The sequence below is a fragment of the Xiphias gladius genome, chromosome 11, assembly GCF_016859285.1.
Source record: "Xiphias gladius isolate SHS-SW01 ecotype Sanya breed wild chromosome 11, ASM1685928v1, whole genome shotgun sequence".
NCBI classification, from domain to species: Eukaryota; Metazoa; Chordata; class Actinopteri; order Istiophoriformes; family Xiphiidae; genus Xiphias; species Xiphias gladius.
In genome coordinates, this window is record NC_053410.1 from 27,883,693 (window position 1) to 27,904,620 (window position 20,928).

Below are 20,928 nucleotides of genomic sequence, written 5' to 3' on the forward strand. Positions count from 1 at the left end.
GGACTTGGATCTGGATTGGGAAAAAACTTGATTGGGAAATCCCCAGTTGATATTGTACTGTAGTGGTAGAAATTTGCCATTAAACAAATCACTGCAACCAACTGACATGCAGTGACTGTTGGATTTCCGGGCTGTTCTGTTGACCCGGGACAGTTGCCCACTTTGGTAATCAGGCCTCTCCATTCTGTGTACTGGATGCACAGAGAAGAATTGATGTCAATCTTCTTATCTTTATCAGTATAATTTAGCCCAACTTAATACTGGAGTTTTTAGGTCAACTGATATTTAATTGATTGAGGTAAAAACAACCTGATATATACATAGCTATTTGTTTTTCGACATGACATGACATAAACATAATATCATTCAATATACTGTTGATATATTGTGGAGGCTCTAATGACATTAGACAGTGAGAAGCTAATGAGATTTTTGTAGAAAATATAAGAAGATGATAATAAGGAGATGTCTTTTCTCTATCGTCCAGGTTGTTTTATGTATGACAGTGTTTCACAGCAAAAGGATGGAGGGTTATTTCCCCTCCCACAAAAAAACAAAACAAAAACATCTTTTCTCATTGTTGGTTGGCTACAATAACACCTTGCAACTTGCTGGCTCAATTGGTTTGCTGCTCATTGCCCAGTGGCCAAGCCCATTACCGCTTTTTATTGTGTCCATCAGCAGCAATGTCACTGGACAACTGCTGAATGCAGGTGTTATAAAGTGAAAGGGGAAGCACAGAAAATGTTTAGCAACATGCCCAACACCTCAGTTCACAGGGCAAGGGGGGAGTCAAATCAATTAAGACATGACTGTCTCTGGGTATTGTATCTGGATGATGTCCACACTCAACCGACTTAACCACCAGTGCAGGTACAAGCTCTGTGAATCAGATATCCAAAATTAGAATGATTTCATGCGGCTAGTACCTCACTGCAAGTCATTCACTATCATTCATGTCATGTCATTCACTATCTTATTTGTTGGTCAATCTCATTGTCAACAGGAGAGGCTGATTTTAACTGAAAAGATCTACACCATTCAGCCACAACATTAACACCGGTAACTGATTTTAATGATATATATACACCATTCAGCAAAACCTTAAAACTTATAAGTGGTTATCCTCACTTTTCCTTTTTGGTAATGAAAGGGTACATTGGTGTTGAAGATAGGAAGAGGCTGCAAAGGATGGAGGAGGATGCAAAGAATGCATGTGTAGATAACAGCTGAGCCAGAGATATAACATACACGTGGAGGCTATGAGATACCAAGGAAATACAAAAACTATGTAAACTATGATGTCTTTTCTTCCTTACACCTTTTCTACAAATAGCAAAAATATATTATTCACTCCCCTACACATGTACTCAGTTCAGCTCAAGCTGTTTCAAGCCGTTGTACACCATATTCCTGTACATGACTCATGTTTTACCTAAGACCTCATGTCTTTGTTCATTATCAGGGATGTAAAAATCACACAGTCAGAGAAAGTAAAAGTTGGTGTCTTGGTCACAGCTGAGTTATGACATCCTATTGTGCCATGGAGTTTGTCTCATGCTGGGTTGTTGACAGTGCTGTCAGCTGGACAATAGAGCTAGGAATATCGAAACGAGTCGCATTGCCCTGCCTTGTGCTGTCTGACATTGTCTGACATTGCGCTGCCCTCCATTTCCATCACCCGTCCCACTTTCATCGGATTTAGTTTTGTGGCTCAGTCATTTTAAGACAAAACTCAGTTTTTAAAGTTTACAGCCTGCTCCTTCATTGGTCGGTGTACTGTGAGGCAGCTTAGAAAAAAAGTGCAGTGACTCTGGGTTTTCTCGACTGATGCATCAACTCATTGACTTAATGTACAGCCCTAGTGAATTTTTTATTTAATGGAATCAGGGGGTCCAAAGAAGACAGTAGGTGGGAGTTTTGGGGGTCAGCTATAGCCCGAGAGCAAATTTTTGCCCTTGGAATCCCTAATGGTTCCTTGGTAGACTAGAAATCCTTTTTGCATGTGTAAATGTTTTTTTATTGTAATGAATACATCACTTGAGTCGAATCAAAGTGGATTTAGTGCAATATTTTGAATAACTAGGATGTTTAGTATGATAAGGTTTCTATGGCATCATCCCTGGTCGGTGGAAATATAGGTGTATCTATTGCTTTGAGGATTAGTGAGGCCAATAGACTCTTAACACAGTCTTTTTCACAGTTAAGCTAATCTCTTAAGGCCAGCAGTGACTCAGTTAGTGTGGAATTCAATACCTCATATATCAATGTCATATCTTCCCACCACTACCTGCTTCTGAATTCAGTGAACATCTGTCCTAGCCACATGCAAGGTTAAATAGACTGTTGCAGTTACCCATAAAATGTGAGCAATTTTCTTTTCTTTGTTTTGGAATTTAGAAATAAGAAATAAGGCATCATGGCAGTGACACAAAGAAAATCATTATAACTCCCTACGACATGAACACAACCACACACTCACTCAAACACACCCAAATATTTTTAACTCTTGCAGACCCCAAGCAAACCTATTTGTGGGTGTGGAGGGACTCCCTGAGTGCCAGGCCCAGCACGGTTTGATCAAAAGGGCAGGGGCATCAGCATGACTAATCTATTTCCTGTCCCCAGTTTACATGTAAATTACCATCAATTAGTCTGTCACCCTTGTCAGACAGAGCTCTTATTTAGCTGACCTCAGTTTTAGAGAGAGAGAGAGAGAAAAAAACTATTCGCAGAACAGATGGCAGCCTCAGTTCCAGGCCAGAGAGAGGTGGGGGAAATGAAAACTATTTACGCTAGTCTGAAAAGAAAGCAAAAAAGCTTTGCCCAAAGTGGAAAATTAACTGTGGGGTTATTTCAAAATGCCTACATACAGTAACTCAGCTCCAGAGGAGAGAGACAGCAATGATGTCATCTCCATAGGTAATCACTCTATGGAGGAGGGGGTGTAACTCAACTGATAATAAATGTTTAAAGTAGGCACTGGGACACAGTTTTTTGAATGAGGTTGCTGTTAAAATATATATATCGTGCCGTTAATGAACATTTCCATACTATTATAGTCTGTTAAACTCATGCTTACACCTCAGATGTAAAGTTTAAAGAAGTTATCCTTTTGCATGCTTAATTGCTTTAGTTTTAAGGTTCTCAGGCAAAGAGAAGGGAGTTGGTGGCAACAACATAGAATTATATAGAATTAGAATATAGAATTAGAGCCACACCGGAATTTGAAACAGAACTATTTCAGGCTGAAATCTATTCATTTTAGAAGAATTGCTGCAATTAAGGGAGTCACTTGCAAGTAAAAGTAGATGTATTTTATGTAGGGCTCAAATTTGGTGAACTTTGACATAAAAATCAATGCTTTTGGCAATTTGCAAACTGTCTCAACAGGGCTAACCACATGAATGTATTAACTCTCACCCATTTGTGAACCTTTGAGGTAACAGAGACCTGGTGAGTGCAAAATGGAGGAAGCTGTCACATTAGCTATGTTGCTCCATGCTGCTCACCCTGCTCTGCTTGAGTACAAACTTCGCCACAAAAGTCATGCGGCATGGTTTGCAGGTAGTCTTGAGACAGAAGTAGATGACACAGATATGTTACTTTAAATTAACTATGTTAATGTACTGTGTCCTTAGGAACTGATAGCACTTTGTTACTAAGAGTCCAGCAAAATTAAAGGATAATTCCGGTATTTTTAAACCTAGGCCCTCTTTTCCCATCTTTTTGGGTGTAAATGATTAATAGGGACAAAAATGTTTGGAATCATTCCCATCGATCGAGAACATGATAACTGGCAACCTTAATCCAAACGGGCATTTGTCTGCATAAATGTAAATCCAATAAAAGTGCTTGTTTTTGCCACTGACAGTCTCAATATGTTATTATATGTTCTTAAGTGTCTGACAACATTATGGAAAAGATCCCTACAGAGACAGACCTATTTCTTTACGTTTCTGGTCTCAGTTGTAACATCCCTTTCAGTGCCTATATTATTTGCGCAGGTTCGCCTTCTGATGTTTACAAAAGGAGAAGCAATGCAGAATCTTATCAGTATTAATAAAAGTTATCAGTAATAAACACCATCATCATTCATTGCAAGTAAGTATCCCTCTGATATCTCCCAATGTATAGGATATGCAAATTTTGGCATAAAAACGGTCTTATATGTTAGGTCATATTATAAGTAAGCAGTAATATGAATTTTTTACACTACACAGACACACTTTGGCCACGGGTACTGCTCAGACAGTGTAAGCTTGTTGATATCATTTATTCCATAATTAGGAATTTCAGCTGCTGAAAGGGGGAAATTGATCCATCTGATTACTTTATAATCAGTCATTACTCAGTTGATACTTTTTACATACTACTGACTTATTGAGTGATTGTTTTTGCTGTTATCCTGCCATGCTTTTGTGTGTACTGATGCCAGGTTAACAAAATAACTTTCACTAATAACATTACTTCCACTCTGTCTGCAGCAGGTCTCTCTGCTCCTGGAACTGCATTTTTCTTGAGAAACAAACATTTTTGTCCCTATTAATCATGTAGACCCTAAAAGATAGGAAATTATGGCCCAGATTTAAAAATACAAGAATTATCCTTTTTTCTCCAATTTCTCCATGCAACTGAGGTGTGCTGGGTGATGGAGTGCTTAGACTAAGATCATATTTTTAAAGCAATGTCAATCCACAATGTCGATAAATCTATACCCATGCATATCTAAAAACAAATAAAAGTTAAAGCCAGGGGAACTCAGGATGTGGAACTAACAATGTGGTTCTCGGAGTGGGATCGCACATGTGAGCATACATAGCTGACAGCTAATTTAATCTGTCCTGTTTAGATGCATAACGTGGTATTGAAAAGATAAGCGTAACCATTGTCTGTCAGTTTAAACTGTAATCCCAGTTTAGGTATGCCTTCTCACTCTCCTTTTCAATGCATCCCACAATTGAGGAGCCATCAGAGAACTTGTAGAGGTGGCAAGTTTCCACATTGCAATTGAAGAAGGGTGTAGATTGTAACGAGAAATTGTGCTTATACACTTCCTTAAATTTCCCCAGTTCTCGTATAGTTCTCATAGTACCTATGAGAGGCTGCTAGCCATGTGGGCATACTGTGGCTGGCCACTAACTATTCCTTAGTCCAAGATGTGATGTCAGGGTTGAGATGCATTGCTAGCTGGCTTTGGAGCTTTTCAGCAAGCTTGTGTGGCTAGATGCTCCTTTAGGAGAACTTGACTCTCAGGGTCTCAGTGTGCTTCAATCGAACTACATTTTATAACATGTTAAGAAAAAGCATAAGTTTTTATACCTTTTGCAAATGACCACACTAAAAGGCAGGGAAAACACCCTGCCGTCATACAGAGAGTGGTGATGTGCGATGGGGATAGCACAGCATACTTTTAGACAGTCTCTTCTCAAAGGCTTTCATGTTGCACTCAGTCATGCATATGAAAAGTGAAGGAAATACTGTCTGAAACAACTTTTCATATGCTGTCCGACAAAGCACATTGAGAGCTTAAAGTTTCAACCATAAATATACAGTTAGGTCCATAAATATTTGGACAGTGACACAATTTTTGTAATTTTGCTTCTGTACACCACCACAATAAATTTGAAACAAAGCCATCAAGATGTGATTGAAGTTTAGACTTTAAGCTTTAATTCAAGGGGTTTGACAAAAATATTGCATTAAGCAATTAGGAATTACAGCCATTTTTGTACATAGTCCCTGATTTAAAAAGCTCAAAATTATTTGGACAAACCAACATTATTATAAATATAATGATTATTTTTTTAAACTTTGCATTCAATGACTGCCTGAAATCTGGAACCCATGGACATCACCAAATACTGAGTTTCCTCCCTTGAGATGGTTTGCCAGGCCTTTACTACGGCCACCTTCCATTGCTGCGTGTTTGTGGGTCTTTCTGCCCTCAGATTTATCTTCAGTAAATGACAAGCATGCTTAATTGGGTTAAAGTCAGGCGACTGATTAGGTCACTGAAGAATATTTAATTTCTTTGGCTTAGGAAGTATGTTTTAGGTCATTATCCATCTGTACTGTGAGGCACCATATTCAAGAGAATCTTGTTCCAGAACTGGGCAGGCTTTGTCTAAACTGACCTCTCCGTTCTTGAGTGTTACTACTGGTTTGCACCTTGTGGTAAACCTCTGTATTTACATCAATGAAGGTATCTCTTGATTGTAGACTTTGACAATGATACACCTACCTCCTCGAGGGTGTTCTTGACCTGGGTTCTTCTTCACCAAGGAAAGAGTTCTGCGATCATCCACTTTACTTGTCTTCTGTGGTCTTTTGGTTTTGCTGAGCTCGCCAGTGAATTCCTTCTCTTTAAGAATGTACCGAATTGTTGATTCGGCCACTCCTGAGGTTTCTGCTATCTTTCTGATAGCTTTGTTTTGTTTTTTCAGCCTAATGATGGCCTCCTTCATTTGCATCAACACCTCTTTGGACCACACTTTGAGAGTTCCTATGAACAGCTACAAAATGGAAATTCAACACTTGGAGTCAACTCCAGACCTTTTATCTGCTGAATTTGTAATGAAATAAGGAGGGAACATGCCACACCTGGCCATGAAACTGATTGTCAGTCAGATGTCCAATTACTTTTGATCCTCTGAGTATAAGGGGACTATGTAGACACACATAGATACATGCTATATGCATGTGTATCTGTGTCTAGGTCATTCACTGTCATTCCCTGTCCCTCAGGTTGTGGCATGGTGATGTATACTGGGCAACAAGATATGCCCTTTCTCCTTCTCTTAGGAGTTTATTTATTCTTGAAAAGTCCATCATACTGTAAGGAGTAGATCTCTACAGACTGGACCAGATCTGATTTTTATTAAAGACTCATTGTGGACAACCACGGTTGGGGTAACCGTTCCATGCGCCAGCAGATGTCTTTCATCAGTTGCTTAGTTTTCCCTTCATTAATCATTTTCACAAATCTCAAAGCCACTAATTAGACTAACAAGCTTAGTGAAGAGGTGACACACCCTCAGGGACCCTTGGGAGAATGAAAGGGGCCAGCCTCTCTTTGAGACGTTTCTCCTGCTGACTGCACACACACACGCACACACACATACACACACACACACACACACACACACACACACACACACACACACACACACACACACACACACACACACACACAGTGAAATGCTTTCAATAGAGTGTATTGTTTTAATGGAGGCCAAGTGTATGTGTGTGTGTTTTGTGTGTGTTGTAGTAATTACGGTATGTCTTTATAAAAACCAGTTTGAGTTTTAATGTATTATGACATTATGTGTGTGTGTCTCTGTCTGTGAGTACATGCAACTTTGCTTTACCATCCTGACCACACAAGGTTTGTGCTAAAATTCAGGTTTCTTTCACACCTGTAGTTGGGTTTATTTGGTCCAAAACAATGACAAAAAAGATTGTTTCCTTTTGGTTGTAGTCCACTTTGTGTTTACACTGACGTTTTATAAATGAACCAAGAGATGTAAAATTAAGGTAGGCCTGATCGATTTGCCAGTGCAAATCCTAGAATCAAGCAGTGCTTGTCCATTCTTTGAGAAACAGCTGTTACTTGGGCTAATTAAAAGAATTTAAAAATTTAAACGTCTACACTCCCACAGCTTTATGTCGAAATGTCAGTCGCTGTACTTTATTAAAAAGCTCTAACTATAACTGTGTGCTCCAGACTTCATTTCCTGTATCAGAGTCCTGACACTTGAGGCGCTGGATGCATGAAGATTTCGTCATCCTCACTTCTGACAATGTTTGAAATTTGACTGACAACCCGTAGAGGTATTACTCCCAACTCTGCACTTTGGCTGCTTAAGCTAATGCTAGCTTCACAGATCGACTGCTTCACAGCTCTGAATCCTGGAGGTCAAAATTTAGAGCACTTGAAGTGATAAGCTTAAAACAATAATATTAAAAGTTTAATGGTATATTGACACCTCTGTTCACCAGCTGTCTCTCATATACACTTGACAACTACCTAGCTACCTGCTAGCTGCTGTCTGAAATAGATGTGAAGTGATTAGTTAGATTATTTATTTAGATTAAGACCCACCGCTCTGTTGGGCTTGTGTTCCACTAAATTATTACAACCATTCTTAGTCAATACTGCTACTGGAACCCATGTGTCATAAATACAGTAATGCTGAATATGTAGAAAAAGGACAAAAAAGAGACAGAGGTTTGGGGGTCGGGATATTTACTTTGTGGCTCCTATGTTTCCTTCACCTTCTAATGAGGAATTCATAAAATACATACAGTATATTATACTTCTGGATACTAGGGATGGGTCATGGTTTTCGAATTTTCAAATCGTCATTAAATTATAAGAAATCGAATAGTTTATGCGACTGTCATTCTGTGTATTTTCCCTTGTTTTTACTGGCACCTGGTACTAAGTAACAAATTACTATTGACAGAAGGTGATCCACAAATCAACAATCAGTGGCTAGCCTTGTCACCAGACCAGTTAAGTTTGATTTTAGACGTGCTGAGTAAACAACAGCCCTCATCTCAAAGAGGATAGCTAAAGACATGCTTCCCATCAGCTTTGTTGAAGGCAAGGGTTTTCGAAGTTTGATGGAATTTGTTGAGCCTGATTTTACAGTCCTATCAAGAAAAACCATTACCGCAAAACTGGAGAAACTATATGATGATAATACAAATGAGCTGTGTACTTGGTTAGCGAGCTGAAAAGATGTCTCTGATTAAAAAGACCTAGCTGTGAAAAGCATGAATGGGTCTCTCTCTTTCTCTCTCGCTCTCTCTTTATGTGCATGTGCGGGGACGGGATCTTCAAAGAATAATCAAATAGTTCCCAGTGAATATCTAATAGTATTTATATCTGAAATGCCCATCCTTAGTGGACACAATGGAATGCATAAATGAATGAGGTGCGATGTGTATGAATGTGTATTTAAAATCATGAAAATTCAAGTCCAGTTTATTCATATGCTTGCATCTAGATCCCTATTTTTTTGTTTGTATGAACTACTGTCATCACTCATTCTCATTCTCCATCTGTCTCTCCTTCCTCTTTCTCCTCTGTCTGGGTTTTGTGCTATAGCCAACTGCATCCCTCAATGCCAGAATGGAGGAATGTGCCTCAGGCCTCAACTCTGTGTCTGCAAGCCTGGCTCAAAGGGGAAGGCATGCGAACAGAAGACGGCGTCCACACACCCCTTTCCAGCCCAACCTGGGAATGAACCCACTAGTGGGCACAGCACTGGTCACACAAATGGGCACCCCACTGGTCACACTAATGGACACAATGTAGTACCCCAGCGGCCCATACCTCAGCAAGTGTCTCCCAATGGTTACGCGTCTGCCCCCCCACCAGCTAGCAACATGGCTCAGATGAAAGTAACTGTCAAGCCAGCCCCCAAGCTTGTGCGACCACATTACATCCAACAACACATGCAACAGCAGTAAGTACCACGCTTTGATTCAACCTTTATTTGTTCAGGAAAAATGCAACTGACCTCCGTGCTGTTGTCCACCAACTTAAAATTCATATACACCAATCAGTCAGTGTGTGAAATGACTTTGGGAGAAGGTTTTAGAACCACCCAGTATTCCACTGTCGTGCTGCCCATTAATTAAAAAAAAAGAAATATTGTGGGGCGTCTTTCACGTATTCATAAAAACTCCATAAGAGAAAAACAGATATACCCTACATTAAATCATGAAAATTTTTGCAGAACACATTTGGACACATTTCTTACCCATGTGGCAGTTTTTTTATGAATCAGCATTTTTTTGAAATTTGAGTAATTATCTGTGTTCCTGGTGATTGCTCATTGGTATAAGTTAACATGTACAGCACAGGTGGGGAAGTGAGCATAGAAATGGTCTGATTTAAAAATTGTAATCAAAAAACACGTGTCAGCTGTCAGGTGCAGTATTGAGGCCTTGGGAGCAGGACATCGGGAAATTATACTTTACAAAAACATAAATGCATGAATTGGATGGATCGAAACTTATGAAGAAGTTACATTCCAAACAGACAACTTCAGCATTGGAGAAGAACCCACTGTGGATTAGAGTTTTGCACGGGCCTAAAACCAAGACCTGACCCAGCCTGTACCCACGTTTTCAGACCCAACTCACCTGGTACTGTTGAATTTCAGATCCGAACCTGACCTGAGACTGAGGCTACATTGTAGTTGTTTCTTCTTCAAAGACAAAGTTATATGCTTCCTTTAGAAAGGTTGTCTCATGCATAAAATATAACTAATGAAACTATGCTAATTGACCAGCACATAATGTGGCATGGTGGCCGACCAACAAGCTGATAGGCCAGTTGTGGCATTAAACATATTTCAGTCAATTGAAATGTGTGTAATTTTCTTATTAAGTTATATTACATATGAAATTAATCCAACCTGAGCCCAAAGCTTTATGCAACAAAGTGGCCTTAACCTGACCTCACACATGACCCATTGTTAGGACCTGTTGGGTTGTGGTCAGGTTGCTGAACTGAAGATATCAGGCAACTCATATATCTGGTAAAAAGTATGTTATCTGTGTGTTTCATATAGAGTTATTTTATGCCATGCAGCATTATCTGATATTAAGTAAATCACTGAGCTATCTTTCCACAGTCTTTCTTAAACAGAGCAAAGAAGATCTAATCTTTCTCTAACCAAGTAATTTTTTTGCCTAATCTATCCAACCTGATCACTTGTAAGTTTAGTTCTTACCTATGAACATTTTGGAAATAAGAAAAAAATGTTGAATGTGACAAAAGTTCTTAGTGTTAACATGAGCCAGCCCTAGTCAGGGCTGTGACCAAAATGTACTATAATACCAATACACCATTATTAAATACAATGCAGTATCCTAAGTTAATACAAGTCACTACAAAGCCAATCCAGCAATTAAAATGCCAATTATCAGCCCTACAACAAAAACAAGCCCAATAAATAATTAGTACATATGTTACGATACGGAGCTATAAATGTCTAAATACATCTAGTCTTAGCATACAGCTGCAAGCACAAAAGGCTCTCCAAAAGTTTCTTTGGAGCATCTAGGCTTGTTTTACTGAGTGTACAATCATGCTGAAGAACTGAACCTACTACTGAAACTACTGTCTAATGTTATCTAATAAAACATCATGAGGTTACTACCTCAAAGCAGGGGTTACTGACCTTTTTTTTTTTTCGCACTGTGAACAAATTTTTTATACTGACCGGTTTCTCGTGGACTAGGGTAGGTGTACGATGTCTGGAATGAATGTCTGGCTTATATAGGACATCATAAAATACGATGAAAAAGCTCTTTCAAATTGTCTCTTTGCTTTTCAATGTGTTTCCGACTTTCAGTTACATTAATTCCGTCACTGCTGATTGTTGGCTGCCAACTTCAGTGCCCCAACAATCTCTGGCCCCAGGATATCTTACTTAAAAATTAACCCAATGAGTTCCAGGCATACAGATTTTAAATTTGAAGAAAAAGATAGAACTGGTAACAAGTGGGATTGGTGCATCCCTAATAATGAAGACTTACTTAAGTTCAAAATCATGAACCTGTTGTTGTGGCCTTGACAGGGAGCGATAAGGAAAGATGAAACATGGTACAGACTGCTTGAAGTTCAAGGTTATTACTACACAAATAGCCCATATTAGCCTGTAAAGTTATATATTTATTATTCAGCCTTTTTCTGCATCATATTTTTTCCCTGCAGCCTGGTAACAAATGTTCTGAGGCTAGGTACTGGTCTGTCGCCCTGGGTTGGGGAACCATTGCCTCAAAGGATTTAAGTGTCCTTAGGATAAGAACATGAATTGCAACTGCATTGTTTATATTGTCAGGCTCATATCAACAAAAACATCCAGATGTGTGTGGCAAACCAATTCTGATGTCTGAACCAGTAACCCTTTCTGGTATAAACCCTTATGTCTAAGATTATTGCCTTCCACTTTTTGGCTAAATGCCTCTGTTGAGAGAGCATGGAATATCTGATATAAAGAAGTGATCCTCATTGTTTTTTTGCTTCACACCTACTCATAGTATACTGATGAAGTCCAATGATATGGTTTCTGTCAAACATTACCCCAAAGTGGTATGGGCTTCATCTGTTGATAATATCACAAGTAAAGTGTTAAATAGCACAGTGACTCTTTGACAGAATGGTGAATTATAAGGCCCGCAAGCCAACTTTACACGACTCTTGAAAGAAACACAGGGAATATTGTCTTTTTAAAAAAAAAAACATGAATCTCTCTCTGTGAAGGCTGTTTTATTGCGGTTTGCCCGGCTAGTACACTCATTATCAAAATCTATTAGTATAATAATAATTAGAATTTCTCCTGGCACTTTCATAAGTGGAGTTGAAATGCCACTAAATCCTGATGTGGTTAACTGTTGGTTTGCTTTGCCTGCCACTACAGCACATGACTAGAGAATGTGCAATCCCATAAGATACAGGAAAAATGGCCCAACGCCTTGTCATTAATGTTGGCACACATCAGACCAGTCTTATGATACTAATGAATGATATTTAAATGTTAACGAATACATTCAATTTGCTGTTTTTTGCATTCGTGCATGTAAAATATTGAGGGTTTTTTTAATGCGTTGCAGAGGCACAAATAATTTCTTCCAGATCAGTGCCCTTGAAAGCTCCTCTCAATTTTTAGAATTCAAAGGCTCACAAGGAGCTATTCTCCACATTGTTCTAGCAACAGAGCAGTTTTATCATCTTATAGGATAAAAAAATTAGGGAAATAATCCGCAGGTAAGGAACTTCTCATCAGGTCAGACAGGTGTGCACAAAGAGGTCAGTGCAAGAGATAGTAAAGTTTAGTTTTTATCACATACAGTGGCATCAGAAAATATTCACAGCCTATTTTTTGCACTTCATTATATTGTAGATTTAATTAAATGGATAAAACTGCAATTTTGCCCATCAATCAACACTCAATAACCCATATTTACAAAGTGAAAACATGTTTTTAGAAATTTTTGCAAATTTATTAAAAATCGTTCAGCATTCAGACCTTTGCTTTGGCACTTCAAACTGATCAGGTGCATCCTATTTGCTTTAATTATTCTTGAGATGTGTCTACAACTTGAGTCCATCTGTGGCAAATTAAATTGATTGTACATAGTTTAGAAAGACACACTTAAACTTAAGGTCCCACAATTAACAGTGCATGTCAGGACAAAAACCAAGCCATGAAATCCAAGAAACTTTCTGTAGACATCTTTGTTAAAATAGTGGCAAGGCGTAGATCAGGGCAAAAAATAAAACAAACATTAAAATATATAAATATAAAACCATTTATAAGGCTTTGAGTGTTCTCAAGAGCAAGGTAGCCTCAATAATTGTGAAATGGTTGGTCATGGAGGTAAATAGATGGAAGCCACTTTGATTAAAAGGCATATGACAGCCCACTTGGAGTTTGCTAAATGGCTTTTAAAGGACTCTGAGAGCATGAGGAAAAATATTTTCTGGTCTGATGAGAAAAAAAAAATTTAAACCATTGGACAGAATGCCAAACAATATGCCTATTGAACACCAGACACTGCTCATCACTAGGCTAATGCCATTCCTACAGTGAAGCATGGTGGTGGCAACATCATGCTATGAGGGTGCTTTTAAGTGGCAGGGTTAGGGAGACTAGTCAGAATTGAAGGAAGTATGATTGCAGCCAAATACAGAGATGCCCTTGCCTGCTCCAGAGTGGACGCAAACTGAGAATGTGGCGATGGTTCACCTTTCAGCACGAAATCAAATCTACAACACAATAAAGTAGGCAAAAAGGGAAAGGCACTGAATACTTTCTGAAGTCACTGTATCTGCTGAAAATCTGAAGAAAAGCAAATTCAACAGATTTGATCTAAATACTCTCTAAATACATTATTGGCTGTTATGCTTACATACACTGATCAGCCAAATCATTAAAACTAGGTACCGTTTTGCTTAATGATGGAATGGCTATAGGGAGGACTGTAACTTTTCCTAGCGGGGCACTACACAAAGGGCTGGTGGCTCAATGTGAAAAAAATAAGAGAGACTGAGAGAGACGGAGAAAGAGAGAGCATGTGAGGGAGCGAACGAGAGAAAGCAAGAGGAAAAGAGATGGATAGTGTGGTTTCGTGGTGATCAGGCCCAGTTTAGCAGGTTGCATGAATCTGTGGTTCTCTGTGGCGGTCATCTCCGTCACATCTTTTTGCCTCTCCAGCAAACTACGTTTGGTTTGGTCATGCAGCTCTGACAGGACTGTTGCTGACTTGCCATGCACAAATAACAAAGTTAAAAAAAATGTAAGGTTGTGGATGAAAAGTTAAAATCCAGAAAAATCCAAATGCTTTTATCAGTTGTGCATCTAGCAGCAGCAATTCTGCAGACAACAGAAAGGAGGAGCTGAGCAGCAGAGTGGATTCAGGACCATAGCTCCCAATGAGTCCAGTACAAATACCAGTAGAGTATGACAGCATAATTGGCAGGCAGTAGAAAACAGGAAGCTAGTCTGAGTTTATTTAGCAGGACAATGTTTAGCTTTGTTTTCTGCTCTGGTTTCCACAGAAATTTTAATACACTAATTAAAGTACACAAATTCTGCGTGATTCAAATTTTATTACAGAAAGATCCAATAAAGGAAGAAAAACCAAAAAAATTAAAATATGTCTGACTCTGTATTTACTGCTGTAGTGTTTTCATACAGACGGCTGACAAATTAAAGGAAAAACCAACACAGTGTCTTAGTAAGGTGTTGGGACACCAAGAGTCACCAGAAAAGCTTCAGTGCACCATGGCGTAGATTCTACAAGTCTCTGGAACTCTGCTGGAGGGATGGAACACCATTCTTCCAGAAGATCTTCCCTCCTTTGGTGTTTTGATGATGGTGGTGGAGAGTCCTATCTAACACATCAGTCCAAAATCTCCAATAGTTGTTCAATTGGGTTGAGATCTGGTGACTGCGAAGGCCATAGCATGATTCACATCATTTTCATACTCATTAAACCACTCAGTGACCCCTCATGCCCTATTGATGGGGTATTTCTCCACTCATTTTTCACGTTTTGCCTTGTCACCTGTCTGTAGTTCATTTAACCCATGTTTACTGCAGGATTCTTATGAAGTTTGACATGTGCCGTTATTTGATGATGTGTCTCCAGCTAGGTTTTGGTGGGCCAGTCTGTGTCAAAAGTCCTGGGCTGATTTTTATTCCCACTCTGTCCTTGCAGACAGCTATTTAAGGATACCTGTTTCATTCTGTTTTTGGGAAAGTTTTCTTAACAAAAATGTTTCTAAAGAATAAAAAGAACAATTTCACCCTACAGAGCTGCTGTCAGAGATCAGCAGACAAAAACATATCAAGTATATTATATATATATATAGAGCAGCCTCCCCCCATAGGGAGGTTGTGGTGATCTCTTGTGGGAACTTTGACTGGCAGTCGACATCAGCTCTCATGTATTACTCACCTCCGGTTGATGTGAAGGACCACTCCCTCATGCTGCTGCTCTGAGCCTTGACCCCTTGCCTGCCAAACTGAATCAGCCGCCGTCATGTTACCGGGGTGGCCCTGTTTGCCTCCAGCCTGCGTGTCTCCAGGATTTCAGCTAGCTTTTGCAGGACCTGGTCGTGGTGTCATCTGAGGGCTGTCCTACTGGCCCTGCATCAATGCTTCCTTGGAGGATGTGATGCAAGCTCGGGTTCTGGGAATCCCATAGTTCTGGTCTCCTTTGAGCCATACCATAGATGCAAGTTCTGGAGACTGGAAAGGGTATTGTACATGGCCCTGATAAAGAAGCTCGGCCTTGCTGGGGACATCCTCCACATATCATCCCAGGTAACAGTCCTGTTGATTACAGCCACCCAGGTTGTCCCACTCCCTTGCTGCTTTTGGCTCACAGCTCTGATTTTATAGCTCTCCTCTTCCATCTTCACAGCTTCAGAGATCACCAGGTCTTTCCTTTCCTTCTTTGTGGCTTTGGACAACACATCTTAGCTGCTGTTCCTCATCCAAAACCGGCTCTGCCTGGCTGCAGCAATCCAACGATCTCCTGCTGTTTAAGTCGATTGATGGCTTGGTCTACTTTCTGCATCACATTCCACTTTGTTCATGTCATGTTCAAACTTGGGCCTCTGTGTTTTGGAAAGACAGTTCAGGTGAGTCTCTCAGCTTTAGCACAAGCCTCACATTTTCCTGTTTGTAGCCTAAGCAAATGGATTTCAGTTTCAGGAGGTTTTTTCCGCACTGTGCTGTGTTGGAAGGAAATCATCACACAACTTCAGGGGCCACATCAGAAGTAGTATAAGGTGAACTGGTGACACCAGACCTTGAATTTCCCTTGTTTGAAGCTTTTGTCGATCTTACTCAGATGGTCTGAGAGCTGGGATGTGACAGAGGCTTGTTGGCAAGGTTGGCTGTGTAAAGCCTTCTAAGGTTTCAGACAGGATGGTCCACCAAAAGTGGGATTTTCTCGCCATCGACTGTGAAGGAGATGTTGCCGTTCCCGACTCCTTTCTTGATTGAGAGACTTTTTGGGACTTGGCTGGTTTTTATATTCATCCTGGCCCATGTAAGTAGCGCCTCAATTCTTTTTAGGAGTCTGGAGGTGCATGCTGCTGTCTGAAAGAGACTGGTGACATCGTCCATGTAGCTCCGTACGGCGGGGAGTTGCTGACCTGACTGGAATCTGACTCGTTGGACCATCTGTCTTCCACCACGTAGGATGATCTAATATGCTGCTGTGAAAAGGATGGGAGAGATGGAACAACCCATTGGAAACCTTTCTCCAACTGGTCAGTTGAGATCTACCGGGCTGTGTAGCAGACAAGTTGTTGAAGTAGTTTACTACTAAGCTCTGGATGCATGGGGGTATATACATATATATACATATATATATACACACACACATATATATATATATATATATATATATATATATATATATATATATATATATATATATATGCACACATATACACACACACACACACACACACACACACACACACACACATATATATATTAAAAGTCCTGATTTATTTGTGGATCATACAGGATCACGTTTATGTCGCAATATCAAGATTAAGCAGACGACTATTTCATTAACAGATTCATATTTGAAACTCTATACATCCCAGACAACAAGTTTCCTCTGAGAAAAAACTCTCCACAGGATTCCAAAACTGTCATTGTGTCATGACAGAGAGACTCTGTGTTTAAAGGGAAGAAAGTAGTGAATATGATTGGTTATTATTGTCACAAGTTCTAATCTTTCTGATCCCTCCCCATTTCCAAGTGTGCTGCGGGGTAAGTTAGACTTACATGAGAGGTGGTCAAGGGAGCATGATAGTTAGACAGATATTAGATGAGAGAATATAGGTGATATCACACTGTACAGAATTTAGAATATCTTCAGAAATAAATACAAATTAACAAATTTTGTGTTATAGAAATGTTTTAGCTGTCAAGGGTTACTGAACAAAACAAAGTAAAAAAAACAAAACTTGCATATTAGTGAAGTAACACAAACACAAAATGTACCCAAGACACAATTATTGGCACCCTTCACTAATATTTGGTTGCAGAACCCTTGGCACCAACGACAGCCTCTAAACGTTTCTTGTAGCAATCTAGAAGTTTCTTGCACCTGTCTGCTGGTACTTTCTGCCACTCTTCTTTTGCTGTGTGTTTAAGCTATTATAAGTTTGCAGGAGTCCTTTTTGCAATGGCAGATTTCAGCTCTCTCCAAGGTTTTGAATGGGATTTACCTCAGGACTCATTGTTGGCCACTTTTCCTTTTCAACCATTCTTTGGTGCTGCTGGATGTGTGCATTGGGTTGTGCTGCTGAAAGGCCCAACCAGGTTTTCTGACACTGGTTAACACATTTTGCTCTAAAATGCATAGGAAATCTTCTGATTTCATCATTCCTTTGATACATTCAATGCTTCTAATACCAGAGGTAGCAGAGCAGCCCCACAGCATGATAGAACCTCCACCATGTTTTACTGTAGGTACGGTGTTCTTTTCCTTATTGGCTTCATTTCATTGCCTTTAAAGACACATGCAATGCTCTCCCAAAGAGTTCTACTTTGGTTTCATCTAAACATAGAACAATATCCCAGCAAGCCTGAGGCTTATCAATGAAGGTTTTTGCAAACATTAGTCTTGCCTTTTTGTGCCTTTCTTTCAATAGTGGTGCTCTCCTTGGCCTTCGCTCAGGGAGCCATATTTGGTTTAGTGTGCAGTGTATGGGCTGAAACCACCACTCTGGATTGATCCAGGTCAGCCTGAAGGTTTTTAGATGTCTTGCATGGTGTTTTTCCACAATCTGCATCAACCTACTTCTCTCATTGAGTTTCTTCTTAGCACCACATCCTGAAAGTGTGTTAACAGTTTTAGGACTGTTAAAACTTCTTGATAACATTATGAACTGTTGAAACAGGGATTTCAAGATCTTTGCAATTGCCTTGTAGACTTTGGAATTCCTATGTTTTTGATAATTGCATTTTTTATGCTCTCAGACAGCTTTCCTGTCTTCACTGTGAAAAAGAAACTGGAAACAGTCAGCCCCTTTTTATGAAGTAAGGCATAATTTAGTGGTTAACTCAGGTCACGTGAACATTGACAATTAAGCACAGTAGAGTCTTATTTGTGTTTGGTTTTGTTTGAGGAACTAATTTAAATTCATCAAAAGGGTGCCAATAATTGTGTAAAGTGTACATTTTATTTTTGTATTTTTTATTTCACTAATTGAAAGCATTTTTTTTCTTGTTGTTCAGTAACTTTGGAAAATGTATTAAATATTCTGATTACACAAAATTGGTTAATTTGCATATATATTTGAAGATTGTTGCGAACCCCTAGACAGATGAATGGCTGATTTCAAAAAATAATGTGGCGCATACTCACAAGCCGACACACACAGGGGAAAAAGTCAGTCCATCCGAGTGTCCATCACTTGCCTGCCAAACCCGTGGCAGTAAATAAAAATAAGTCTGCCATTTGATTAGGCTGCCATCCTCACAGTCCAGATCCAGCTTCTGTCACCCATCATGTCATTCATTCATCAATCCTCTGTTCATTGTCCTGGCTGACTATCACTGGGAGCCTGCTGCCTTGTCTGAAGCTGCAAACACGAGGTAACACTGGCGTTACATAGCTGCACATTACATAGCTGCATCTTTAATGAGAGGTTTCACTTGAACTAGATTTGGGGAACTCAATTGCTGCAGAGATACAGAGCAAACCAAGGAGATCTCACCCAAGCAGAAAACTTGCAAATTGTGACACAGACTGAAAAATTGACTCCTGTGTTGGGTGGAATGGGATATTGAAATGATGTTTGAATTTTGCACTGACACTATTTGTATACTACATTGTCGGGAACATTGAATATTGCTGTGATGTGTGTTTTTTGCTTGCTGATGTATTTCTTGTGTGCTGGTAGGTTAAGGGGTTGGTACCTGTATTAGTTACTTTGTAGTGTTTGCAGGATGTGAACTAAAACTTATATTTTGTCAGACTGAGACTCTGACTGGCACCCTGGCTATTCAGCTAGTGACCACTACGGTCACTAGATATTTTAAATTATGTGCTTAAAATTCAGGGGTGCAAATAATGCCAATGCATTATATATTTTATTATAGGAAATGTCAGCATCTTATTCAAATTCCAGATTATTTCAGAAGACATAATGATTTTTGTTTAAACAAGTGTTTTTTGCCCTGTAAGAGAAAAGCAGACTGCTTACACATGACTTGTTTGATAGGTCCTGGACCACTTGTTAATTTCATTCATTCCTAGGAGAAAGTTCAACAAAAAAATTGGTGAATGCCACAGGTTTTCTTAAACCGCTCATACGTACTTCTTAGGAACAAATCTGTTCTTTTTTTTTTATATGCCGCCACTAGGATGACATCATTTTTCAGTGCCTTCTAAACCAATTAGAAAAGTTTGTGAAAATAACTGTTACAGAAGACAGTGAAGGGTTCTTATGACTGTTTACTTATCTGCCACCTCCATGGTAAAGGTTTGGTTAGGATTAAGCACAAAAACTACGTAGTTAAGGTTAGGGAAAGACTGTGATCATGTTTAAAAGAAACCACTGTTTACTGTTAGGAAACAGGAAACAAATAGGTCATCCATATCAGAGTTGCATGCTTTATTAACCCCCATTCACCTCAATCTCCCCTTACCTATTGTGGTTCTCTAACTCCATCATGCTGGTTACACTTTTGCTCCTGACAAACAGTCGTAATTCACCTAGCCATTAGAGGTTCCCTGTCTGTTAAATATAAACATAGGTTGTATTTAGGCAATTAAATAAATTAGAAATTTTTTCTTGTGAGGTCGGGCTCCAAGAAACAGGTTTACTAGGTTATCTGGTTAACTTTGCTCTCCAAAAAGTAGAACACGTATTTTTTACATAAACTCATGTTCCAGGTTGAGAGGGGTCTGGGTTTGACTAAGAAGTTATCCAGATATATCAGTAAACCTGCTTCTTTGAACAGGCTGTTGATGATGTCTTTTGAAGAATCTTTAGAAAATGATCTGAAAAGGTAGTATGAACAGAAAATCGTCAAATTTATCTGGAGTGGATATAAAATTCCAAAATGTTTATGGAGTTGAGAGGAGGAAAGGGATTCCCCTTCATTGTATCCTTTGATTAGCTATTGCAGACTGATATTAAGTAATCCTTTACCAAATGTTAGTCAATTTTTCAATTCAATTCAATTTTATTTATATAGCGCCAAATCATAACAGAGGTTATCTCAGGGCACTATTCATGTAGAGCAGGTCTAGACCATACTCTTTATAGTTATATTTACAGAGATCCAACATTCCCACATGAGCAAACACTTAGTGACAGTAGCAAGGAAAAACTCCTTTTGAACAGGTAGAAACCTTGAA

General features: G+C 39.3%; 1 protein-coding gene across 5 annotated transcripts in view; it reads left to right on the plus strand.

The window, feature by feature from the left end:
* The window catches only part of ltbp1 (latent transforming growth factor beta binding protein 1), a 188,647-nt gene that overhangs the window by 17,339 nt on the left and 150,380 nt on the right, over positions 1-20,928 (plus strand). For all 5 annotated transcript variants that reach the window (XM_040138966.1, XM_040138968.1, XM_040138969.1 and 2 more), the window contains exon 3: positions 9,116-9,476. In XM_040138966.1, the coding sequence (XP_039994900.1) occupies positions 9,116-9,476 (361 nt within the window). The remainder of the gene's footprint in view (positions 1-9,115; positions 9,477-20,928) is intronic.